Source organism: Rhipicephalus microplus, chromosome 1, assembly GCF_043290135.1.
Source record: "Rhipicephalus microplus isolate Deutch F79 chromosome 1, USDA_Rmic, whole genome shotgun sequence".
NCBI classification, from domain to species: Eukaryota; Metazoa; Arthropoda; class Arachnida; order Ixodida; family Ixodidae; genus Rhipicephalus; species Rhipicephalus microplus.
In genome coordinates, this window is record NC_134700.1 from 224,939,844 (window position 1) to 224,962,760 (window position 22,917).

The following is a 22,917-nucleotide window of genomic DNA, read 5'->3' on the forward strand; positions in this document are numbered from 1 at the left end:
ATGAATGCCTGCCGTATCTTTTTTTTTCTGATACTTTAATCTTGCTTTCGCTTCTCGTTTCCCAGTGCGCCTCATTATGCTTTGTTTTGACGGCTGTTACGTTTAAATAACGTCCTTCAATGTGAAGGCAGTTTCACAGTAGTACTACAAACGAACTACGATTTCTGTACAAGCACATTTCACTTCATTTTTTATTTAACGTAAGATAATTCTCCGCGAATCAACGTAATGAAATTACGTTAGAAACAACTTCTGCGTAAAAATATGAAGCGTGAGTTGCCGCTTTGTGAAATTTTGCTTCAGTCACAAGAGAATAATACTCATTGTTCTTTAAAATGCTTTGTTATATAAAACACAACTAACCTTCGTTCCTGGTGTTGTAAATAAAAATTTATGCAAGTTTGTGCAGAAGGAAAAGTGGTTGACGAAACGAAACGCTATGGACTGCCGTTGAAATGAGCAGTGAGGCAGTGTTACTTGCAATACGCCATGTGTCAAATTTTCCCACACGTAATTAGTAACTAATGCTAACACGGCAGCATCCACGAGCTCGTTTCGCAGAAATTCCGACGTCGGCGTGGACCTCGTTGGTTGTGAACGAGACATTATGTCTATGACCGGAAAACAAATTGAGAAATTGCCAATAAAGTAAATAAATAAATTTTAGAATCGAACCCATCTGCGTGGCGAGAAGGTGTTCTACCGCAAAGTCATGCATGCTATCGCTTGGAACTGCTTAGGGTGAAAACACTACACGAATGACATGCATAGTGGAAGGCGTCTCTTTAACGCACGTAACAAAAGCGCAGAATGGCGTTCGGCGTCGAAACATGTCAATTGCGCAACGAATGGGTATCTTGAAGGCCGACCCATCGCAAAGCGCTCAAACATATTTAATCATTACCAGTTGCAAAAGCTTCAACAAAGGCCCCGCCGCGGTGGTCTAGTGGCTAAGGTACTCGGCTGCTGACCCGCAGGGCGCGGGTTCGAATCCCGGCTGCGGCGGCTGCATTTCCGATGGAGGCGGAAATGTTGTAGGCCCGTGTGCTCAGATTTGGGTGCACGTTAAAGAACCCCAGGTGGTCTAAATTTCCGGAGCCCTCCACTACGGCGTCTCTCATAATCATATAGTGGTTTTGGGACGTTAAACCCCACATATCAATCATCAAGCTTCAACAAAATCAGCAGCTGCGTAGGTTTGCGTGTTGCCTTACGGCCGCAAATTGGTTCCTTCGTTAACTAGCAACAGAAATTACGGAGCAGCGCTCACCTAGAAACTGCGCTTGCAATAAGCATTTCAAGGTAGTTTCCAACGGCCAATGTTATACGCGCAGATGCACGCTTTCTTGCAGCACGGTTGAGGCATTCATCGAGAACCGAAGCCAGGCCAGCAGTTGAAACGCCAATGCGCAAGGGAGCCGATTAATCTATCTCTTGAAGGCATTGGCTGGGATTAACCCATTATTGCCCCTTGTTGCATATCTGCAACACCCAGTTCCGTGCCCTGCCGATTGCAAGGATCCTGATGCACTGGTAAAAGTTGTCCATACTATGCTATTTCGAGGGTTCTTCGTTCCACACAGTACCAGTTTCAGCCGCTTGGGGGCCACATTCGTCGTATCTGCAGTTTGCAAAATGGCAGCATTCACGTCGTCGTCGAGCTCCGCAATCAAGGTACTGTAAATATTTTTTTATAAGCCCACAAGTTAAACTGCGCTGCTTTTTTCACTGAATGTGTGTTCGAAACACTCTTGACAGTAATCTAGAACCCAACAGTTAGTTTTTTGCTTGCTCTGTTCGAGAAAATATTTTTTGCACGTGGTGTGTTGCACATATGCAACAGTGGGCACTAAATGCCACAATTTTCATTGTTGCAGATATGCAACATTGCTTTTCTGCTTTAAACGCGTCTTACATATCGTGACACGCATTCATGTGGAGTGTGTGAACGGATGTTTGTTTGCTAATTTTGCTGTTTTAACAATTTTTCAGGGACATACTGCAATTTCAACCTCAACATTCTATTCAGTTCCAAAAGAGAGGCCGAAGCGTTTTGTTCATGCAAACCTGCTGGATGTTATCAACCCTAATGAGAGCGATTTTTCCACTGATGAAAAAAGTGGCGAAAAAGTGTCAGGAGACAGCAGTGATGAAGGAGATGCCATCCAAACTGAGGTAGAAGAAGCTGAGGAAGAGGTTGCTACCTCGACAGATGCGCCTCCAGTAGATCGGATACTGCAGAACATGAAAAGGCGGTACACATGGGTGAAGAAGGATTTTGATATCGAGGCAGGTAGTTTCGAGAACAACTTTCCGCTGCCACCTGCAGAGCCGCTGAGTGCAGTGGAATACTTTGACATGTTTGTTTCTCAATCCATGCTAAAGGCTGTCGTCGATGAAAGCAATAAGTACTACTTTCAAAAACATGGAGCCACTCTAAACCTCACCGCGAAAGAACTTACATCTGTTCTGGGCATGTTTTTCAGGATGGGACTTGTAAACATGCACAGGGTTCGTGCTTACTGGGAAAATGAAAGTACATATGAATTAGTAGCCCAGGTAATGTCCCGTAACAGATTTGAAAAGATCACAAGCCACCTGCATTTTTTCGATAATGAAGCGGCCAATGACAAAGTAAAAGAAGACGAATGCTGGAAAGTGCGCCCATGGCTCAGTTCCTTGCGCAGCAACATGGTTGTCTTGCCCCAAGAAAAAAAATCTGCAGTGGACGAAATCTTGATCCCTTTCTGTGGGCGGTGTTACATTCGTCAGTACATTCCTAATAAACCAAAGAGTAAATGGGGTCTAAAACTTTGGGCACGTTCTGGGGAATCAGGTCTGTGTTATGATTTCGATGTCTACCAGCGCTGCAACAAAGGTTTTCATGGCAGCCAGGGTGGCTACCAGCTTGGGTTGGGAGCTGGTGTCGTGCTCCAGCTCTGTTCCAGCCTACCGAAGCGAGACGACAACCTAGTTGTCGCTGATAACTTCTTCACAGGCCCTCAGCTTGTAGAGGAGCTTTCAAGAATGAGAATTTCGTATATTGGTACGGTTCGTGAAAACAGACTCAGCTGCAGCAAGTTGATGGATGAGAAATCGAAAAGGCGAGGTCGGGACACCTGTGATACTTCAGTCACTTCATGTGACCAAAAGACAATGGTGGCAGTGAAGTGGCATGACAACCACACTGTTACTTTCCTTTCGAACTGCATTGGTGCTGACCCGCTTACATCAGTCAAAAGGTGGGACAGCAAGGAGAAAAAGCATATTTTTGTCGATTGTCCAGCGATCATTTCTTCCTACAACAGATCAATGGGCGGCGTGGATCTTCTAGACAAAATGTGCTTCTCCTTTCGCTTTTCTATCAGGTCTAAACGCTGGTATATGTATTTGTTTTGGCACACGCTCAAAATAGCAGCTGTTAATGCATGGTTCATGCACAATAGAATTCTCCAAAAGCACAAACTGCCGCCTACACCCTTGAGAGATTTCCTCTCTGAGCTTGCGACGAGTCTGATCTTGCTCAACAAACGACCACCAGGGCGCCCTTCGATTCAGAATGTCACACCATTCAAGAAAGTGTGCCTAAATGTCCCCCGGGATGTCAGAAGAGACAGCAATGAGCACTGGCCCACATGGAATGCAAAACAGAACCGCTGCAAGGCATGCCCAGGAGGGTACACCTAAGTTTCGTGTGCAAAGTGTAAGGTGATGTGTTTCAACAAAGACCGTAACTGTTTTGTTAGTTTTCACCAGTAGGCGCCAAACAGCTATGCTTGTATTGTGCTTTCTTCAAATTGAAAATTCGCCAAAATTATTGGTAGCAATAAAAAGTTTCTTTCACTTGGCTTGGCCTTCATTTTATACACTACTGCCCATTGTTGCACATATGCAACATCCCATTATTAATTTGCAGACTATATCTTCATGTTTTTTATTGAAAACTTACACTCCTAGTGACTCTAAGGACGTGGCCAAGAAATATTTTGAAGTTTGGAAAAATGTTTCTCATACTGGGAATTAATGGGTTAAAGTGCTTCATAGCTGAAGTGTTTAAAAGCGGACCAAGCAGCTATTTGTTATAATGGCATCATATACGAACGCTTTTGCCACGTCGGAGGTGTACCCTAATTTTTAGAGTCATGGTACACCAATCCCAAGCATTAGGTAGATAAAATTACTTTTTAGTATCAAATTGAAGACTGTATGTGGCTCAGAACTTTCATAATAAGTGCTGTCTCTCGTCGGTCGCACATATCATCTGGTTCAGTTTCGCGAAAAGCGTTATTATCATTCATGAGTGCATGCAAGTGCCAGAGGTGAATTGGGAAGCTTCTACAGACTGACCAAAAGCAAAATTTTCTTTCTTGTTCACTATTACTCTAATCTCAAAATTAAAATTTGAATATGAACTCTTTGATCGCGCTACAAAAAACGCATTGTCTAAGCAGGAAAGAAGGGCTCGGTTGCCGTGGCTTATAGAGCTTAATACTTCAAAGCGACTCCAGTTAGGAGAGACGCCAATGAAAGAGTGAAAAAAAAACAATCTAGAGGGTTTGTGCGCTCGTGAAAGTTTCGAAATTTAAAAGATCCTGGTCTATAAACTCCGAAAATATTGCGAACACACGTGCACCATCATTGTTTATGCCTCTGCTGGTATGTATGTCCTGGCTTACCGACGCATCGAACCAATTGATGCTGGTATAGTGCGCTAATATAAAACGTCACGCACGTTCGAATATCCATTATCCAAGTTCCCTAATCATACCATTCATTTCCTTGTACTATGCCCGCACAGTTGTCACTGAATGAAGCTATTCATCGTTATCTGGAAACGTACCTCTGCAGTGTTGTGCTGCCGTGCACGACATCGGAAACATCTCGCCTTGACCCTCTGCATGCTTTCTTTTGGTCTTTTTTTCTTTTCTAACTTTCTGATGTGTCATCAATTCACCATTCCGTCCTGTAACCTTACTGCAACAAGGCGTTCCGCTGGCCACACATAGGGGGAATGGTGCTGATGCGATAAAAGCGACGAGCTCACTGTGGAGGGCAACATTGTCTGTGGCTTGTAAGGCCCAGACGCCGATAAAGACAATGGAAAGCCGGCGCGGTCACATTAGCGAGGTCTTTGTTTAGAAGCAGGCAGATAAAGCTGGCGTGACGAGCTTTGTTCCGTTACTATCTCGTTCACACTGGAACACGCAGAGCCCGTACCCTTTTTTGCGCGCGTGTGCCTGAGTTGGTTCTTCGGCGGGTAAAGCCTTATGGCTACGTGTGCATTTGGGACGCACATCGCAAGCGCCTGCACGCCGTAAAGGACACAGTGCATAGCGTCGCTGTGGAACCGAGTAGGGCAAAAAAAAAAAGCGCCGCCATATCCACGAAGTGAATGATGATGAGTGGGCGAAGCTCCGGAGGCAAACCTGGTAAACCATGAATCCTTCGTGCATTTTGCCTACTCGATTTTATTAAAATGCTACCGCTAGCGTACATCGCCGCATTAAATCGACCGATTGCCTTCCACCAATGACACGCGCCATATGTGACATCATTCCTATTTTATAACATCTTGCATCTTTCATCATCAACTACAAGTACCGCCGTCTAGTTTATAACATCTTGCGTCTTTTCATCATCAGCTACAAGTACCGCCATCGAGTGAACACTGCAAGAACTAAACGAGAGGTGGGTATACATACAGAGGACGCACAGACCACGCCTTAAGGAGCTTCGCCCATAAAATATTTTTTTAATGAAAATGAGAGGCCTATCGTATAGGTCTCAGTAATATATTAGCGCAGCTGAACGTTTAGGAAGAGTTGTAATGCTCTGAAGCACTATATCGAGAAATTTTTGTTGTTGTAAGTAGGTTGTTAACGTCGAGTACATGCCGGCAATCGCAGGCGCATTTTGATGGTGTTAAAAAAAACTCGTGCACCCATAATAAAAAAACCCTGAATAATCGAACATATTTCGGAGAGCCCCATAGCGGCGTTTGTCAGAATTGCGTCGTGGTTTTGAGATGAAATACGGAAAAATGAAGTTCTTCAGGAGACCTAAATATGCGTAAACACGCTGCCCGTCGCAACAGCGGGTGTTTCCAGTCGCTGTGTGTGCGGTTTATCTCTTTCTCTCTCTTTCATAATCCTTTCGTCTTATAGCTGGTTCTAATCCTCAAGAGCATGTGCCATCTGACTATAGCAGCAGCTCTATATCAATCGCAGAGCAAACTTGCAATAAACTGGTATTCAAATGACCTAGTTGGTTCGCGAATAATGCTGGTTCTGAACAGGAGAATGAAAAAAAAAAGTGTGAATTAAGGGAGGATGTTATTATCTATCTTCATTTCAGCCCTCGTTTTTTTTTTCTTGCACGACTCGCAAAAACTTCAAACACACTTGCAGAGCTGCTCGGCTAGCAAGATGGCAAGGCATACGACTAACTACCTTCTAAGCCTTGTACGTTACGTCCTTACAGTTCACGAAAAATTTCCTCCAGGATCGCGGTGTGCGTCTCACCTAGTCATCGTACGCACTTCGTTCCTGCGACGCAGCACCAGTACTCGCCCTTCCGTTTTCTTTTTTCGATGCTCCGTTTGACTGCAGCCGGGAAAAAACATTTACAGGAGATATTTTTCCTTTCAAGACGGGGAGTACCAGCTCATACAACTCGGTTTCGTCGACGGCTCGACGCAGACAGCGTACGTCCAGGTGGTCGATTATTGCTCGGCGCTTGTGCGAGCGGTTCAGCCCGTTGTTCGTCACTCTCGATTTGCCTCTCCCTTAGTCTCATCGATGATCCTCCCAATGTACGCACGCCTCCCGATCTGCTCTCCTCAAATCGATTTGCACAAACGATACGCCGTGCAAGCGCATATGGCGGTGACAGCTTGTGCCTTCGTGCGATTGCTTTGCTTGTTCCCTGCATGTTGATAGTCCTTCATGGAGTACTTTTGTTTCTTTTCTGGTGTCACTGTAGCTGTTCGCAGGAAAATTTACCTTTGTTTTATTTTTTTTTCTCTGCCCTTTTATGCTCTAGCAAGCATGTACATTTAGGTTCTCTGCCACTCGTTAGCAGATTCCTTCATGTGCCTGATGTTACACGGATCTCTTTGTGCAGCTCTGAAAAGGCAGCTGAAGTATTTGTTTTCATAACGAATGAGGCGTAATATCATATCGCGTCTTCATTTGTGTCTTCTCTCTTACAGCCGGCCGAACAATGTACATATAGTTGAGCATGTGCAATAAAATTTATGTGGAGAGCGAAAACAAAACCTGGGACATATTAAGCTGAGCGTACCGAAATAGAAACAAGGACACTGGTTGAGCGAGCAGCCGATTGAGATGCACTTGATGATGCTCACTGGAACAGCACAAGTATGTGTTTTAATGGACCGATTACGATGAACGCTTCACAACCCATGAAAAGAAAGCGAGCGCACTTTTCAATTCCTCACGTCATCGTTGAGCGTGTCATGTGTTTTTGCGTGCACCATTTATGTGCACCCTTAGTCCAAAAACACAGTGCTGTTCCTGCCCGAAATTTCTCAACTCTGCTCGTAATCATCCACCCCCTCCAATTCACAGTACGCTGTGGCAATATTTCACCATGCCCTGTTCTTTTCTTTTTTCAAGTTTTCGTGTGCGAACCTACAAGAACATTGTTATGTAAGATTACAACCGTATGCAGATATTTCGGAACATGAATGAATTAATGAATGACCCAGTGCGCATATACAAGAACCTGAGAAACGTAATTGTTTGTTTGAAGCAGTTAGCAACACCTTTTTGGCAAGCACAAGTTAGGCGATGTTTTTATAGCTAATATAAGTAATAAAAGGCTTGCACGGGCGGTTCTAGTTACTAGCGCTTACAGCACAGCAAGGCTATCTGCTGCTGTCATTTTCAAAGCGCTTGTGCGTCTTTAAAAGAGCCTAATTTGTCAGGAACAGGCAAACAAACACTGTGTTCACTCCATACGCTCGTTGCTGTCATGGTGCATGCAGTACGACCCTGGCATACGCGCTCTTATAGTGGTGTGTGCCCTGCACAAGTTTTTGTGTGCGCCTTGGTAATTGCTTTTTGCTCGTTTGCGAAGTAGAGGTCGTATATACTAATGTCACCAATACGAAATAGAGCATTTGATGCCTGGCCTACTTTGCATAATGTGAAGGGCCCATTGAATGCTGTCGCGGTCTTATTTTCAGGGTGAAAAAAAAAAGCCTGCATTGAATGCGTTCATGCATGATTTGCAGTCTAACGTCTTAACTTATTTTCGTCTTTCAGTTAACGCATACGACTCACGGCTGGCATCTCCTCGATGTAAATGCCTCGCATCTGCCTAGTCGGGTGTCTTGCTGCATTCCGCAACGTTCTTATGTTCTCCGCGGCGGATCCCATTGCTTATATTCGTGGGGGTGCTGCTCTAAAGTCTAAAGCAGCGCAGAAAGCAGGAAATCAACTTGCATGCAAAAATAGGCATATATAATTGCTCTTTTCTCAAATAGGAGATCCGGAATGTATACTGTCTAGTTAGGATATATGAGATTATTATATGAAATTCGTCTACGATTATAAAGATCAATCATGAAGGGAACATTCTGTAGTTTTTGGCATTCGAGAAGGCACGTGCCTGCACGATCTTGCATAAATTGAAACAAAAATGGGAAAAGCCTATTGCGATACCCTTCACGCGTAATCACACGAATCAACGGCGCGAAATAAATCTCGCATGAGCCGAGAGACGTGCACATCTGAAAGCGAGTGGAACTATTGTTATGTAAATTTCCACAAACTTGCAAACACTACATTTCGGAATTGAGCTTCGCTAGAATGTAAACTGACAGTCTGTATTTATTTCTTATTTAGTTGGCCGGAATACTATGGTAGCAGGACACCCTCCAGCTCACTACTCCGTGTAACTTCTACTGCGAAAGCTGCAAGTGCCTCTTGAGACTACATCTATGGCACGCGGTAATAAAATGCACGTGACGATAACAAACATTACAATTCGATCAGGAATCAAACTTCAGAATTCTTCTTGGCAGCCAAGTATTCTACTACAGAGCCATGCCAGTGCCTTAAACGGTGATCATATCAGGCATGAAGTCAAGTTAACAGAGGTAATATTTGCGCGGCGTCCGCCGCGCTGGCGTATCGGTTAAGGTGCTCGGCTGCTGACCCGAAGGTTGCGTGTTCGATCATGGCTGTGGCGGTCGCATTTAAACTAAAGTGATATGCCAGAGGCTGGTGTGCTGTGCACTGCCAGCGCACGTTTAAAGAACACCAGATGCAAAATATTTCTTGAGCCCTCCATTGTAGCGTCACTCATAATGATGTCGGGTTTTTTTGACGTGAAATCCCAAACACCTTTGTATATATTATCAAGTCATTTGCGTGAAAGAAGCATAAAACTGTACTAGATGTGACACCATGTGAATCGCTTAACAATTAGGTGATCGGAAGAAACTAACCCTTAACAAAGAGCTAAAATATTTATAGTCTTCATCATTACAAGCATCACCATTATCAGCAGCAGCCACAGCATCAACAAAGCGTTCACTTACTTGCGTGACCATTCAAGATCCGGGGAAGATGAGGGTGACGATAAATTAGCCACAGCAGATGGTTTTTGCTTTTTGATTAGTGTTAGGCGATTGCATAAGAGACCCTTGAGATTTTTACGGCGATAGCCGTAAATGCCCCATGAAATGCAAAATCGAGCACGTCCCGCGTAGGCGTCCGCACGAGTGATACGAAATCAGTGACGCAAAAGCAATCATCACTTCATGACGTCTCCATGTAACCTGTTATGATCATATCATGTGTTGACGGGACGTTCATTTGACGCCAAGACCATGTGGTCATTACGTCTCGTGGTGACATCGTCATGGCGTCACCTAAGCGACGTCACATGATGACGTCATCATATTATTGGTTAGTAAAAGTTGGCCAAATCTAGGAATCTGTGTGATACAAGCTGAATTGCAGAAAGCTTATAGTACCTGCCAGCCTAAAGGCATCAACGAGGCAGCGTTTGTTGCAGAAAGCTTTCGGTGAAAACTGCGGGAGGTTCAGTACATCGGCTTAGAAGAAAATGAGTATATCTCTCGCCTTCGAGTCGACTGAGGTCGATGCATAAGCTGATGCATAGTATTTAATAATATGTTAAACATATTATTGAATACTATTTCACTGAAAAAAGGCCCTGAATACTGTTGATAAAAAGAATCAGTGCAGCTTGCCTTTAAGGTGCAAGGCTTAAGAGACAATGGAGCTGATGAGCGTATGTGCAGTTTTTCCTTTTGCTGTTTTGTCGAGTTTTGTAGACTTATTTATCGCTTCCTGTAGTTCTTTGTTTTCTATATGTTTTTTCTCCTCAGTTTATTTCTATTTATTTCTCTCTCTCTTTTTCTGTTTCTTTCTATTTGTGACTCTATATTTCATCCACTTCTATTCCTTAACTTTTCTGCATTTTTTTATTTTGTCTCTTTTCTCTTTTTAGTTCACCTCGGTCCTCACTCTTTTTCTATTTGTTTCTTCGCATCTCTTTCTTTTGTCTTATAATTTGCCATCTCTCTTTTTTCACCTTCTCACCATCACATCTCTCACCCTCACTTTCACTTTCTTTTCACGCCCCCTTGCGACACCATACTATACAAGGCTATGCTATGCTCTGCCGCTGGGCCTGGGTAACCAATGAACACTTCGTCGGGGATGTTGGGCAGCGAATTCTGAAAAAATACTTTTAAATACCTCCTGTAAACATTCGACACCTTCTTGATGTCACAAACGATAGGGCCTTGCCGTACGACCTAATTTTCTTATTAGTCTACAAAGGGTTTGCAAGAGCAAGACTGATGACAAAAATGCTGAACCTCCGTGATCAATGAAAAGCATCTTCTAGGAACAACTAATTCAAATGCGAGGCACACATGAACGTTCTAGTGACGCCCCACACCGGTTTCCTCTGCTTGGTTTGTGTTTAGATATGCTTGATTATCACTTTATGAAGTTTCATTGTAGGCGCATCATTTTTCTTCTCCCCTGGAACACTTTCTTCCCCCCCTGGAACACAGGCCACACCGTAGAAAGGCACGTAGAACATCAAGAAGAGCATGATGACAGCGTGTGCTGGATTGTGATGATCATAGTTTTGCACTACAAAATTTTACGCCGAGCTAGAACCCTTTTGTTGTTAATAATATTTTCTGCCTCACTTTTCCTTATATACTCGTAGTAATTCATTGCCGTATCATAATCAGCGTCTCTTCCACAGAATTGGGCCCTTCGACTGCACAGCTTCAGAGGTTCTGGAAACTAAATGTCTCTTTTTTGTTCTCTTCTTTTAAGCCTAGCTCCTTTTCTGATCCGGCGCTCATTAAGGGGCACAGCGCGAAATCCTCCAAATTGAATGGCGCTCATCTAAACTTCTTCGCCGCTGCCCAGCTTTTAACCTTCAGACGTATAACACGCTTTTCTTCCGCGTTTGATTATTTTGTCCTTGCTCTGTGGCATACTCGCACCCTTTAGGTCTCCAGCACAGCGCTCTTGCTATAACAGCACAAAGAGCGTAAGTGCGAAGTTTAAGCACATGGCGTAACTGCGAGCCCAACGCCGCTATTGGTGATGTAAAAGCGTGGGAACGAGTGTGGTATAATTAATGAGTATCTCCGAGCGATTGGATTAATCGGTTGAGCCCGACGCATGCCCTACTTTTTTTTCTGCAGAGCTGCCACGTGACAACGGCGTGCCGTTCGAGGACCCAGCTTTGAAGTTCCCCGAAAACGTGCCGTAAAACTTCAAAAGAAGTGCCGAAGGAAGCAAAAAAAAAAGCCGCGTACATGCGTGCCTCATGGCAAATGCTGTCGAAATATATATGCTTCCAGAGTTTGTTCGAAACCAAGAGCTTTTGCCAGTTGGCAGCAGCATATCGTAGGCAGAGAGCGTTTTGTGCATAGCAGTGCATTTGCAGTACAGCTTAAGAAACACTAGAATCCTTAGAATTAGGCGTTCATGTATTTTATACTGCTATAAAGTGGAGGGGGGTATAGCCGCCGTAGTAGCTCAGTTGGTGGAGCCTTGAACGCGTTACCCGAAGGTCAAAGGTTTGGTACCTGCTCCTTTCAAGTTGTCTTTTCTTTCCTTTCATTTACACTACAATTACTTATTATACCATCCCCTGTACTTTTCTTGACATGATTGTGTGTGAAATCTCAATAATATTGTGTCTAACAAACTAAACGAGCCCTTAAACGTACGCTTCATCCTCACTAAAGAAGCACAGCACCTAATACTTATTGAAGTTGCGCTGGAGATATGATTATACCTGCTCTTTGATCGACAATGCGCACAAGTGTGAATGCAGTCACAGTTCAAGATAGATGGGTGTCCCACGGGCGCTTAAACTTTGGTCTTGCGGCTGAATCGTGTAACAGACAGACAAACCAAAATTTCTAGGTTAAAGTAACCCAAGAAATAAAAAAAAAGTACAGCCTACAAACTTGATAGTGGTCACGCGTATGACAAACAGTGATTAACTAGGCGCTCGTGGAATGAGCTCTTGCAAACCTGATGCACGGAATGAACGATTCGCTTGTATTTCATAGTTCATATGATGCGAAGGTTTATACCACAAAAGTATCGCGGGATGCATGCCCCACCGGACGAACCACAACTAGGCCAAACCATTCACAAATGTGCGCATCTAAAAGAACATAGCCTCGTATACCTGCATTTTATGTTCCTTCAATTATTGCAAAATATTCTTATGACAGAAACTCCTGCATTGAAGCTATTAAATTACGGGAAACATGTTTTCACCAGACATGCTTGTAATAAAGAGGGGGATCTGGATTTCCGCAATAAACGGAAGTTAGCTGCGGTGAAGAAGATGCTACGTTTATGCTACAGACAAATGTATTTGCCGTCTTCGTGTCACGCTGAATGAACAACTAGAATGTAACATAGATAAGCGTGAAGGACCACTTTCACTGCTACACACTGGTGTCCGTGTCCTCATGCAAAAATCAAGACCCACAGGTCCTCTCGGTGCCTTCCAAAACTTGACTTATGTCGACGCCTTGTGAAAAGCTGTGGCCAAGTTTCGTGCGATTCGTGCCACTTGCTGTGCCACTTGCTCGTCGCTACATAGTCTGCCTGCATAGCAGTGTTCTTGAGGTTCTGCTAGCGAGCTTAAATAAGCGTTCAGCTTTATGGCGCTATCATGGCTTTGACTTTGTGCTTCGGCGAACTTCACTTTCATCCCTGCTTTTACAAGGAGTTTTGGAGGCGGTTAGAAATTGTCAATAAATGAATTTTATTCAACGTATCCAACAAATAAATCAAAATATCTATATCAACCCTGTAATTCGCCCTGTATGCGGATTACAGAGCGGCTGATCTGGTGTCTTTCCGTGTGTGTGACGGTGTGCGGGTGGTTAATCCAGTCATTGCGAATGAAAACGGGAGTTTGCAACCCAGAAAGGAGGCAGAATGTCCACGAATACATGGCTGAGAGGCTAAGCCGACCACTTAATAACCAGTGCTTGACTCGGCTAGTTTCTGTAACTATTAACATGACATACCAGCCTAAATACCGGTTGTTCCGCAACGCAGTTATAATGTGGTGCTATAGGGTTATGGCACTAAAACTCATGCGGAAGTAAAATCGTAGAACCCCTCATTGAGAGTTTCCTGGCAAACATGACTGTCTCGAGGTGGCAACTGGGATGAGTTAGTGTCGGTTCGTACTTCAATGTAACAGTGCACCACAACAAAACTATATCAGACTGAAAGGTCAAGTGCGTGTTGTGCGTGTCGTTCTCAGCATTAGAGTCCCGTTGTTTCGTTGTGATGCGATGTTACAGTGAAGTGCAAACGGCCAAGAGGCTTTCCTGAAAATCGTTTTCGGTGAAGACCGATGAGTGAGACATTAATGCATTACGGTCGCATTTTTGTGGATTTGAATGCTAGGCCCCTCTACAGAGAGCCCGAAAACTTTCCAATATTTACAACTGTCTAGTGTTTCTCTATCTTCTTAACCATTCTCTTTTTTTTTGCTAGTTACTCATCCTACTTAACGAACAGCCTGATTTATATCGTGCGACCAATCGTTCATATGAATCAACGTCTCTGCGAGAGACATTACTGACACACAGTGCCAGTGAGATTCTAAATCAATACGCCTCAATAGAGAGCCAGACTATTCTCAGCAGTTTCCGTTTTTTATTGTTTCATTCTGTTTTTTGCGAGTTTCTCATTTCATTTCACAGACGACCTAATTCATTTCGTGGAGCTAATCAGTACATATCAATCAGCGGCGCTGTGAGAGGAGATAAAAACATAGCACTAAGGGGACTGAGACAGAGATTTAATATTCGTGCAGTCACTACATTGAATCCTCTAGCGAAGGGATATGTTTCGCAGCCACTTCGTTCATGAATGAATCGGGATACTGACGTACGTATAGGCTCTGTGATATAGCTGACGGCTCTATAACTGCACCGCAAATTTGAATCCATTAAACTCGTTGTGGTCTAGGTGTTACAAGAGTGTACCAGAGGGGGAGGCATCAATGGTCATGCCTGTAGACGTGATCGTGTAAATTCTTTTTAAAAAACTACGGCATATTCACGGGGTGAATGATGATGAATGGGCGAAGCTCCGGAGTTATTCATCAGTAAACTGTGAATCTTCCGTGTAATTCGCCCAGTCGATCATCATGTAAAGACGTGAGAAACGCTGTGTGTGTATATACACAAATCAACTTTTATTTGTTCTTAGACGATGGATGGCTTGCGATGTCCCTTGCCTCGCGCGCTCGCACATCGGGATTCTGTCTGCGAGCGCGCGCTGCTGCCGCCTTGCGCTCTCTCCGCTGTGCAGCTTTATCCATCCGACGACTCCGAGCGCGCGCCAACAGCGAACGGATTTTATTACAACGCTCCCCCTAGCGTACGTCGCCGCACTAAATCGAACGATTGCCTTCAACCAATGACACGCGCCATATGTGACATCATTCCTATTTTATAAGATCTCGCGTCTTTCATCAACTACAAGTACCGCTTTCTAGTTTATAACATCTTGCATCTTTTCATCATCAGCTACAAGTACCACCATCTAGTAAACACTACAAGAACTAAACGAGAGGTGGCTACATACAGGAGACGGTACCGCCATCTAGTGAACACTGCAAGAACTAAACTAGAGGTGGCTACATACAGGGGACGGTACCGCCATCTAGTGAACACTGCAAGAACTAAACTAGAGGTGGCTACATACAGGCTACAGGGGACGCACAGCCCACGCCCTAAGGAGCTTCGCCCCTAATAGCTGGTGCGAAAACAGCGTAGAGTGCCCGTAGGCAAGGTTCTGAGTAGTACCGTTGCGAAGGACTGCCTTTAATGAGAAATGATCGTAAGGAGATCGAGAAAAGGGAAGCTCTGGAGGACAGCAAAGGGAGGAACGAAGCAGAACATACTCTCCATTCATTGCAGACAGCGCTTTCAATCGCTCTTATAAGTAACCACGTATGTCGGGTACTTCATCAACTTAATCAAATAAAAGACAAACTATATTCAAAGCCAGCGAACACCCACAAACAGAAACACAGTGAAAAATGTGGATAAGCGCTTAAGGTTGTAAGTATGTGTTTGAAATTGTTAAAGCAGCGTTTATGGTGAAGCCTATGAAGTAACTCTCTTTTACGCTTATTTCTTAACTCGGAGATTAACCTGTCTTGCTTCGAGGTATAATAAAACACAGGTTAGTTATACTTATCGCCATGTAACTGATGGACGTTTTCCTCAGCCGCCCGAGGGGTTCGAATGGATAGAGCCAGCGATGGTAACATTGTCCGTGATTTATATCCCTTTTTTACGTAACTGATCGCTCCCTGAGCAAATGTGCAAAGCTACTCACTATAGCTGTGATTTGGCCCTAAAGTGTTTGTCGGGAATCGAAGCACAAAAGGAAGTTGAAAGATGGCGATGGTAGGAATGAGGGCGGGGAAGAGGGTAGGGACCTTTACGCAGCTTCGGGAGCCGAGACTTCATTCGTACCAGAAAGGCTCGGAGCTCGTGTCTCACACTTTACATTGTTTCGAACGACATGCTTCGTTCGGTCACCCCCGAATTGTACAAATAAAATTGTATTTCTCAATGGTCCCGTTAGAACACCCCAGATATTCCCCAGTCGTTGCATTTGGGATCATTCTGCCCGACGACCATCGGTTTTGTCGAACGGTAGCCGAGCACCTTTCTCAAAGTCAGAGGAAAATAGAAACGAAGAAAAGAAACGACTTTGTACTTGCTTTTTTTCTTCTTTTATATTCTACCAGCAGCCTTTAGACTGCGCTGTTCCTGGCTCCTAAACGAATGGTTCCGAAAGCGCGCCAAATGACGCGGATATATTAAACGATTTTCTCCCGGCTGTATAAGACACCCGACGAGAAAGCAGAAGCAGCAAGGAGGAAGAAGAGTAGAATCGGATGGTCGGTTCTCTCGAACGCTCGTATTGTCCCAGCTTTTCTTCTCACCTCCGATGCAGTCGAGCGAAGGTTCCCATTAGCCTGAATGAGCCAGGGCGCTAAGAACAGGATGGCCGAAAGAGAGAATGCATTGAGAAACCCTAGAAGAATATAGGAGCAAATGATGCATAAACACGACATTTTTTATGCATTTTTGTTTGTACATGCGTTTGTGTGGGTGCGCACAGAGCACCTTGCATGGTACAGAGACAACGGCAAAGAAAAAAAAAAGGCGCGGTTTCAAAGCATGTTTTGTAGGAACCGTTTTGTATGTCTTTCTTTTGACTTCAGTGTACTTTGGGACTGTCTCTTTCTTCATTTTTTTTCAGGCAGTTTCGAGTGAACTGACATAGGAATTAACATACGCACCAGCACAATCTATTTTCTATTCGCGCTTGCACAAACACGTGGTATAAACGGCGGCGAACAAAGCAAATCGCTTTATAACAGTTCAGCGTCTTTTCGGTCCCGCATAAAGGGGCGAAAGTTGAGTACATCACATATCAACCGCTTTTCGAAACTTCAAAATAGCCCTGTAAACGAAAGAAAAGGTCACTTCCCGAAATTGTCTCTCTCAGCCTATGAATGTAAATGAGTAGTGATTAAACTTCAGGTTTTTCAGTCTCCTTCTCGAGTGAACTTTGTAAGAGGGTTTGATGCAAGATATTCTTTTCTCATAATCAGGATGGGATGATTGCTATGAGTGTGTGGTTAGATAGTAATAAAATAAAGTAAACTATTACGTCCGAAATACTTCTCACGTTTACACTCTTTTGTTTCTTGTGGAGATTAGGTACAGAAATGCAGTTCCGTGCAGTGTTCAATGAACAGTAAAATGTTGATTGGGCTAGCATTCAGAGAAAGGAGGACGCTAGGATGTACCAGGGAACACATAAGAACTGAAGATATCCTTGGGGACATCAAGTGAAATAAATGACCCTGAGATGGCACTGTAATGAGTAGGAAAGACAACAGTTGTAACAGTAACAGCCATAGAACGGTTATTTATGAATGAAAAATGCATTCAAGGAAGACAGATAATAAAACGTAATAACAATAATAAATGAAATGAAGATGTTCACAATAATAAAACGTAATAAACTCGCACAGGGTGGGGAAAATTCGAGATAATTTGGGAGATGCATTAATTTTTCAGTGGATTGACATAGAATGACAATAACGATAAACTACATAGGTCCACTCAGCACAGAAACAGCGCAATATTTCTTATCATTGCATGAAAGGCAACCACGGAAGAGACGTGTTGAGTGGAAGGGTTCCTTGGATGTTACGCAGAGGGGGGTTTAATGCGTCTGCACAGTCAGGTTCACTGTTGAAAGGAACAGCAAGGCATTATTAAAAGGAATGTAGTGAGGCAACATTCATTACCTGTTGCTAGAAAGCCCCCTCGTAATAAACAGTTATACATACATTTGCGCATAAATATTTTTTCTCGCTTAGATATGCAACGTCCTAGCAGTTAGCCGGCCTAGTCGGAACGAATTTATTTTTTAGCTAGGTGAGGTCCGAGGTACATTGGCCCATTTCAGAATCAGAAGTGCCTTGGCGGGCGTGAGTTAGTGTGTGCTTATCACCCCCCCCCCCTTCTCTAATCTCCTTATCAGTGACCTTCGGTCCTCCGTTTCCCCAATAAAAAAAATTATCTTTTTTAGCTCCTTTGCACGAAACAAACAAAGACAAAGTAAGCAAAAAAAAAGGTTGTTTTATTGGAAAATAAATCAGTTTTTCTTTAAAAGTAAACTGGTCGTTTATTTGCGCTTGTTCATTTGTGCTCCTTCCTTCGTACTTGTTTCGCGCAAAGGAGCTGAAACATCAACTTGTGCAGTATCTTAGAAACAGAACAAGAAACTTGCAATTGTCAGCGCAGCGCGACCACCCATCGACATGCCCTTCCTTTTCTCCTTTAGTGTGGGCTTGCGCGTGTATGTGCGTGTGTGCTTGTGCATGCGTGACGGTGCGTGGGAGATTAAACGGGTGATCGTGAGTGAAGCGGCGCGGTCGAAACTCTGCAAGGAGGCAGAATGCCCACGAATACAGGACTCAGATGACAGCTTTCTAATTTGTCGTTTCCGTGTTTGTGTTTGCGCGTGTATGCACCGTACACGCTTCTTGCAGCAAGTGAGGTTCCGTTCTCTCAACCTCGCTTTTCAAGATGAAGCGATCGCATCAACCTGGTTGACAGGTACCATTGATGGCGGATGTTTTTACTTCCTTCCAGGAACTTTAAAGTCATTGATAAGCAGCCACTGCGTGCTCTCAGTCATGGTTTTGATGGCCGAAATGGTGTTTGGAGCCCTTATAAATGACAGCGAAAGTTGTGAGATCAATACAGGTGATTTAGGCGTCGTAGTTATACGCCGTAGATCAAGGTCGGTTACAGCAATCGCTTCGCGACAATTAAAAAAACATTCAGTTAGAAAGTATAGGATTTGAACCTCGGCCCTCTGCGCGGCAATCTGGTATTATATCATAACGCCACGCTGCTTATTCAAACTCCTTCGCAAAAACGCCCTACACTGACTGGTGTGATGATTGATATGTGGGGCTTCACGTCCCAAAACAACCATATGATTATGACAGACGCCGTATAGTGGACAACTCCGGAAATTTCGACCACATGGGGTTCTTTAACGTGCGCCCAAATCTGAGCACACGGGCCTACAACATTTCCGCCTCCATTGGAAATTCAGCCGCTGCAGCCGGGATTCGATCCCGCGACCTGCGGGTCAGCAGCCGAGTATTTTAGCCACTAGACCACCGCGGCGGGGCTACTGGTGTGATGCCAAGCATAGAGTCGTGTATATTGAATTGAATTGAATTGAAATTTATTCCGCAACAACAAAATACATGTTACGAGGAGGGCAGGTAAAAGCTGTGAGAACAGCTTGAGAAGCCCTGACCCCCTAGTACACAGGGTAGCACAGAAAGACGTGCGGCTAAGGACAACCAAAATAAAAGTGTTTCACAATGTGCACTAAAAAAAGAAACAATGAAAGATTACAATGAAAGATCACCGAGGTAGTCGCTAGATCACATTATTATATAAACACTAATCGCAATTTTTTTGGTGATATGCTAGATATATCAATGTTATGTTCCCTAATTATGCGGTTTAGAAGTGTTGGCAGTTGAAACTTTAACATTTGATTTCCGTATTTCGTTCTACATTTTGATATGTGCCACACTTCAGGTTGACGTACATTATAAGCAGGAAAATTTTTCTCTAACCTGGCTATTCTAGCAATCGTATCATTATTTTTCAATAAACCGAACTTATATAAACGGCTTAGTTTATAATCATATATTGATGCAACCTGAATGATGTAGTGTTTTTTAAACAATTCTGCTGTGTGGCTGCGATGTGGTAATTTAGAGGCGTCGAAGAAAAATGAAATAACAGCCAGGCGTCAGACAACATGAACTGGGCAACGAGGTGGTATTTGAATGCTTTCAACTCATAATAATAATAATAATAATAATAATAATAATAATAATAATAATAATAATAATAATAATAATAATAATAATAATAATAATAATAATAATGTTCCTTGGAATGTTTGCACCTACGCAATCAGGGGTATCGGCTAATATCTCACATACTGAAATTATGCTTAATATTTTGTTAACAGAGGTGAATTTAACAGAGGTGAAACAGAGGTGAATTTTGTTAACAGAGGTGAACTTTTTAATGTAACGTTAATTATAAATGACTAACTTTAAAGTGCACTATTTTTGTGCAACATTTCGGTGACCGACAATCGTTTGACTAGGAAGGTCGGATAAAGAATTACTAACAGCCGATACACCTACCAAATCTATTCGAGTCACATATAAACTTCTTCACAGCTTCGAAAATATTTCAGTCCGAGTTCCAGTGCGAAGTCCCCAAATGACAACAGAATGGCCGACGTAACCGGTGGACCAAATTGCCTCAATATAATGTCGATACTTCGTTTTCTGTGTGAGGAAAAACTTCGGTAGCTGAACAAGAAATGTTTGATAATTGTGAGTTCGTTGCAATAAGAGCAAAAAGGGGAGATCGCCAAACACGCTCTGTGCATGTGAAAATTAACATTTAGAATTTTACAGCTCTTCATAAAATACTCCGCTGAATTTCTTCATCATCGTCAGCCACAAGGCAAAGTAAAGTGCACACACTATATATGTGTAGTGGGTGCCTTGCTTATCCGCAGAATGACAAGTAATGGTATAGCCGGGTGCTTGCCTACTTCATGAACGTTAGGGTTATATACTTATTTATTTTTGTTACACTGAATCGCAGAAGCATTACAGAGGGGAGCCAGTTACATCATGAAAAATACAAAACAACAAAACAAAACGTGCTATATATGAACAAGGCTATAGCAAAACAACATCTCTATTGATTGAAACGGAACAAAAGTGAAACGTGAAAAAAATGAAATAGATATAAAAGAATCACGCAGAGTAAATAGTGAATGTGGTGAAGTTATACAATATTAGCAAAAAATGTAAAATAATACAAGTGACACAAATGAAAAATCTAGAAACTGCTGGAAAACGGCGGCATCTTGACACGTGTGGACAGAAAGCTGTGGGGAGGGGAAATAGAAGGGATGACTTGGGAGAGCTATCGGGCAGTTGAAGGGATGATAAAGAATTACGAAAGAGGGAGTGATCAGAGATGGAAACCATGTCACCTGGTAGATGATTCCAATCGTTTGATGTGACCGGTAAAAAGGAGCAAGAAAATGTGTTTGTGTAGCAGACCTTATGCTTGTCGAAAATGCGAGAGGAATATGTGGGAGGCATAATGAGCTCACTACGCAGTACTTGATGCTGGTAGGTCTTATTGAAAAGGCAAAGCCTTATGTGGCAGATCACACCTTGCATGCTATTAGTTGTTCCAAGAGAGTCTAAAACGCGCTCTAAAATGACGCTGTTTCAGTTTTCGATGTGGCTGTGCTGCGTGAACTGCACAGGCGTGGTGATTTTTTTATTGTGACTATTTCAGAGATAATGATCATCTGTTTTCACTACGTGTGTTTTTGTACGTGTGTGCCTGGTAATAAATATATCAATTTGTGTTCAAATCTTGTCTATTTTCGTCTTTTCTGCTTTTTAACATACCAACGTCTGCTTTGCAGTTCCACCGGAGACACCCGTCATCAGAGACAAGTTTGGCAACAAGGTGGGAAAAGTGGCCGGCCCTTACCGGGAAGGCGAATCACTGACGCTCACCTGTGAAGTCAATGGAGGCAAGTGCTTTCGTATCTGCGTTAGATAATATGTTCTAAGCGAAGCGCTGTGAGCTCAGAAGGGGAGAAGATAAACACCTATAACGTATTTTCTTAAAATTTTCCGTCTTGTGATTTAGGCAAAGGATCGCGCGACAAACTGCGGACGAAAAGAAATATGAAATACCAATTTATAGCCCAAATAACATACAATTTAAAGGTGAACGTATTTGACAGAAACTTCTCTGGACAGGCAAAATTTATACAAATGAAATAGGTTCTCCAGTAATATTAGTTAAATGTTTTTAATGTTAAAATTAGGAACTACAAACTAACCCGTTTTTTCGGGACCGATTTGATCCCTTCTTCAAGGGTGCCCAGCGGACTCCTTTTCTTAGTGTTGTGTCCCTCTCCATCGTTGCTCTGCTCGTCATTCTTTTTGCTGCGGTGTTTTCTGCACTGGTTGCACAGACCATGCACATATACATTCGGCAAGGTCCCACTTCATCGGCTATTGTTGCTAGCTGCAATTTGTATAAATCAGGACTCTTAACAGCTGCGCTCTTGTGTGACGGCCTTCTTTGTTGATGGTACGTTTCAGCGAAAAGATCGACTGCAGAAGTGGAGCAAAAGATGCGTTCTACATTTCTCTGTTCGCATAATTTTTTTTCTGTGCACGCACACTGTATTTTCTTCTGCGCGCTTGTGTATAAATCGCGTCACCGCATCGGACCCCGTTCAATGTAATTTTGCTTAATTTGCTAGCATATGAAAGTCTCACTAGGGTGGTTCGTAAATGCTCTGCTAAAAACTTTAAATAGCATTTCCGATGGAGGCGGAAATGTTGTAGGCCCGTGTGCTCAGATTTGGGTGCACGTTAAAGAACCCCAGGTGGTCGAAATTTCCGGAGCCCTCCACTACGGCGTCTCTCATTATCATATGGTGGTTTTGGGACGTTAAACCCCACTTATAAATCAATCAATCAAAAACTTTAAATAGGTTTAGCTGGGCATCGCTTACGCTCCGCTCCACATAGATGTAGTGACCCAAGACAGCGCAAAGTACCAAAAAGTTCGCGTTTTATATGTGAAACAGCTTTTCGGCTCACGCGCGTAATGCGGTACATAAGCGTGCGTCCGTACCATGG

At 43.3% G+C, this 22,917-nt stretch overlaps 1 protein-coding gene across 1 annotated transcript in view; it reads left to right on the forward strand.

Annotated features, from left to right (window-relative positions):
• Positions 1–22,917, forward strand: part of LOC119166827 (roundabout homolog 3) — a 238,878-nt gene that overhangs the window by 154,772 nt on the left and 61,189 nt on the right. Inside the window, exon 3 of the mRNA XM_075891441.1 lies at positions 21,681–21,791. Within this exon, the coding sequence (XP_075747556.1) occupies positions 21,681–21,791 (111 nt within the window). The remainder of the gene's footprint in view (positions 1–21,680; positions 21,792–22,917) is intronic.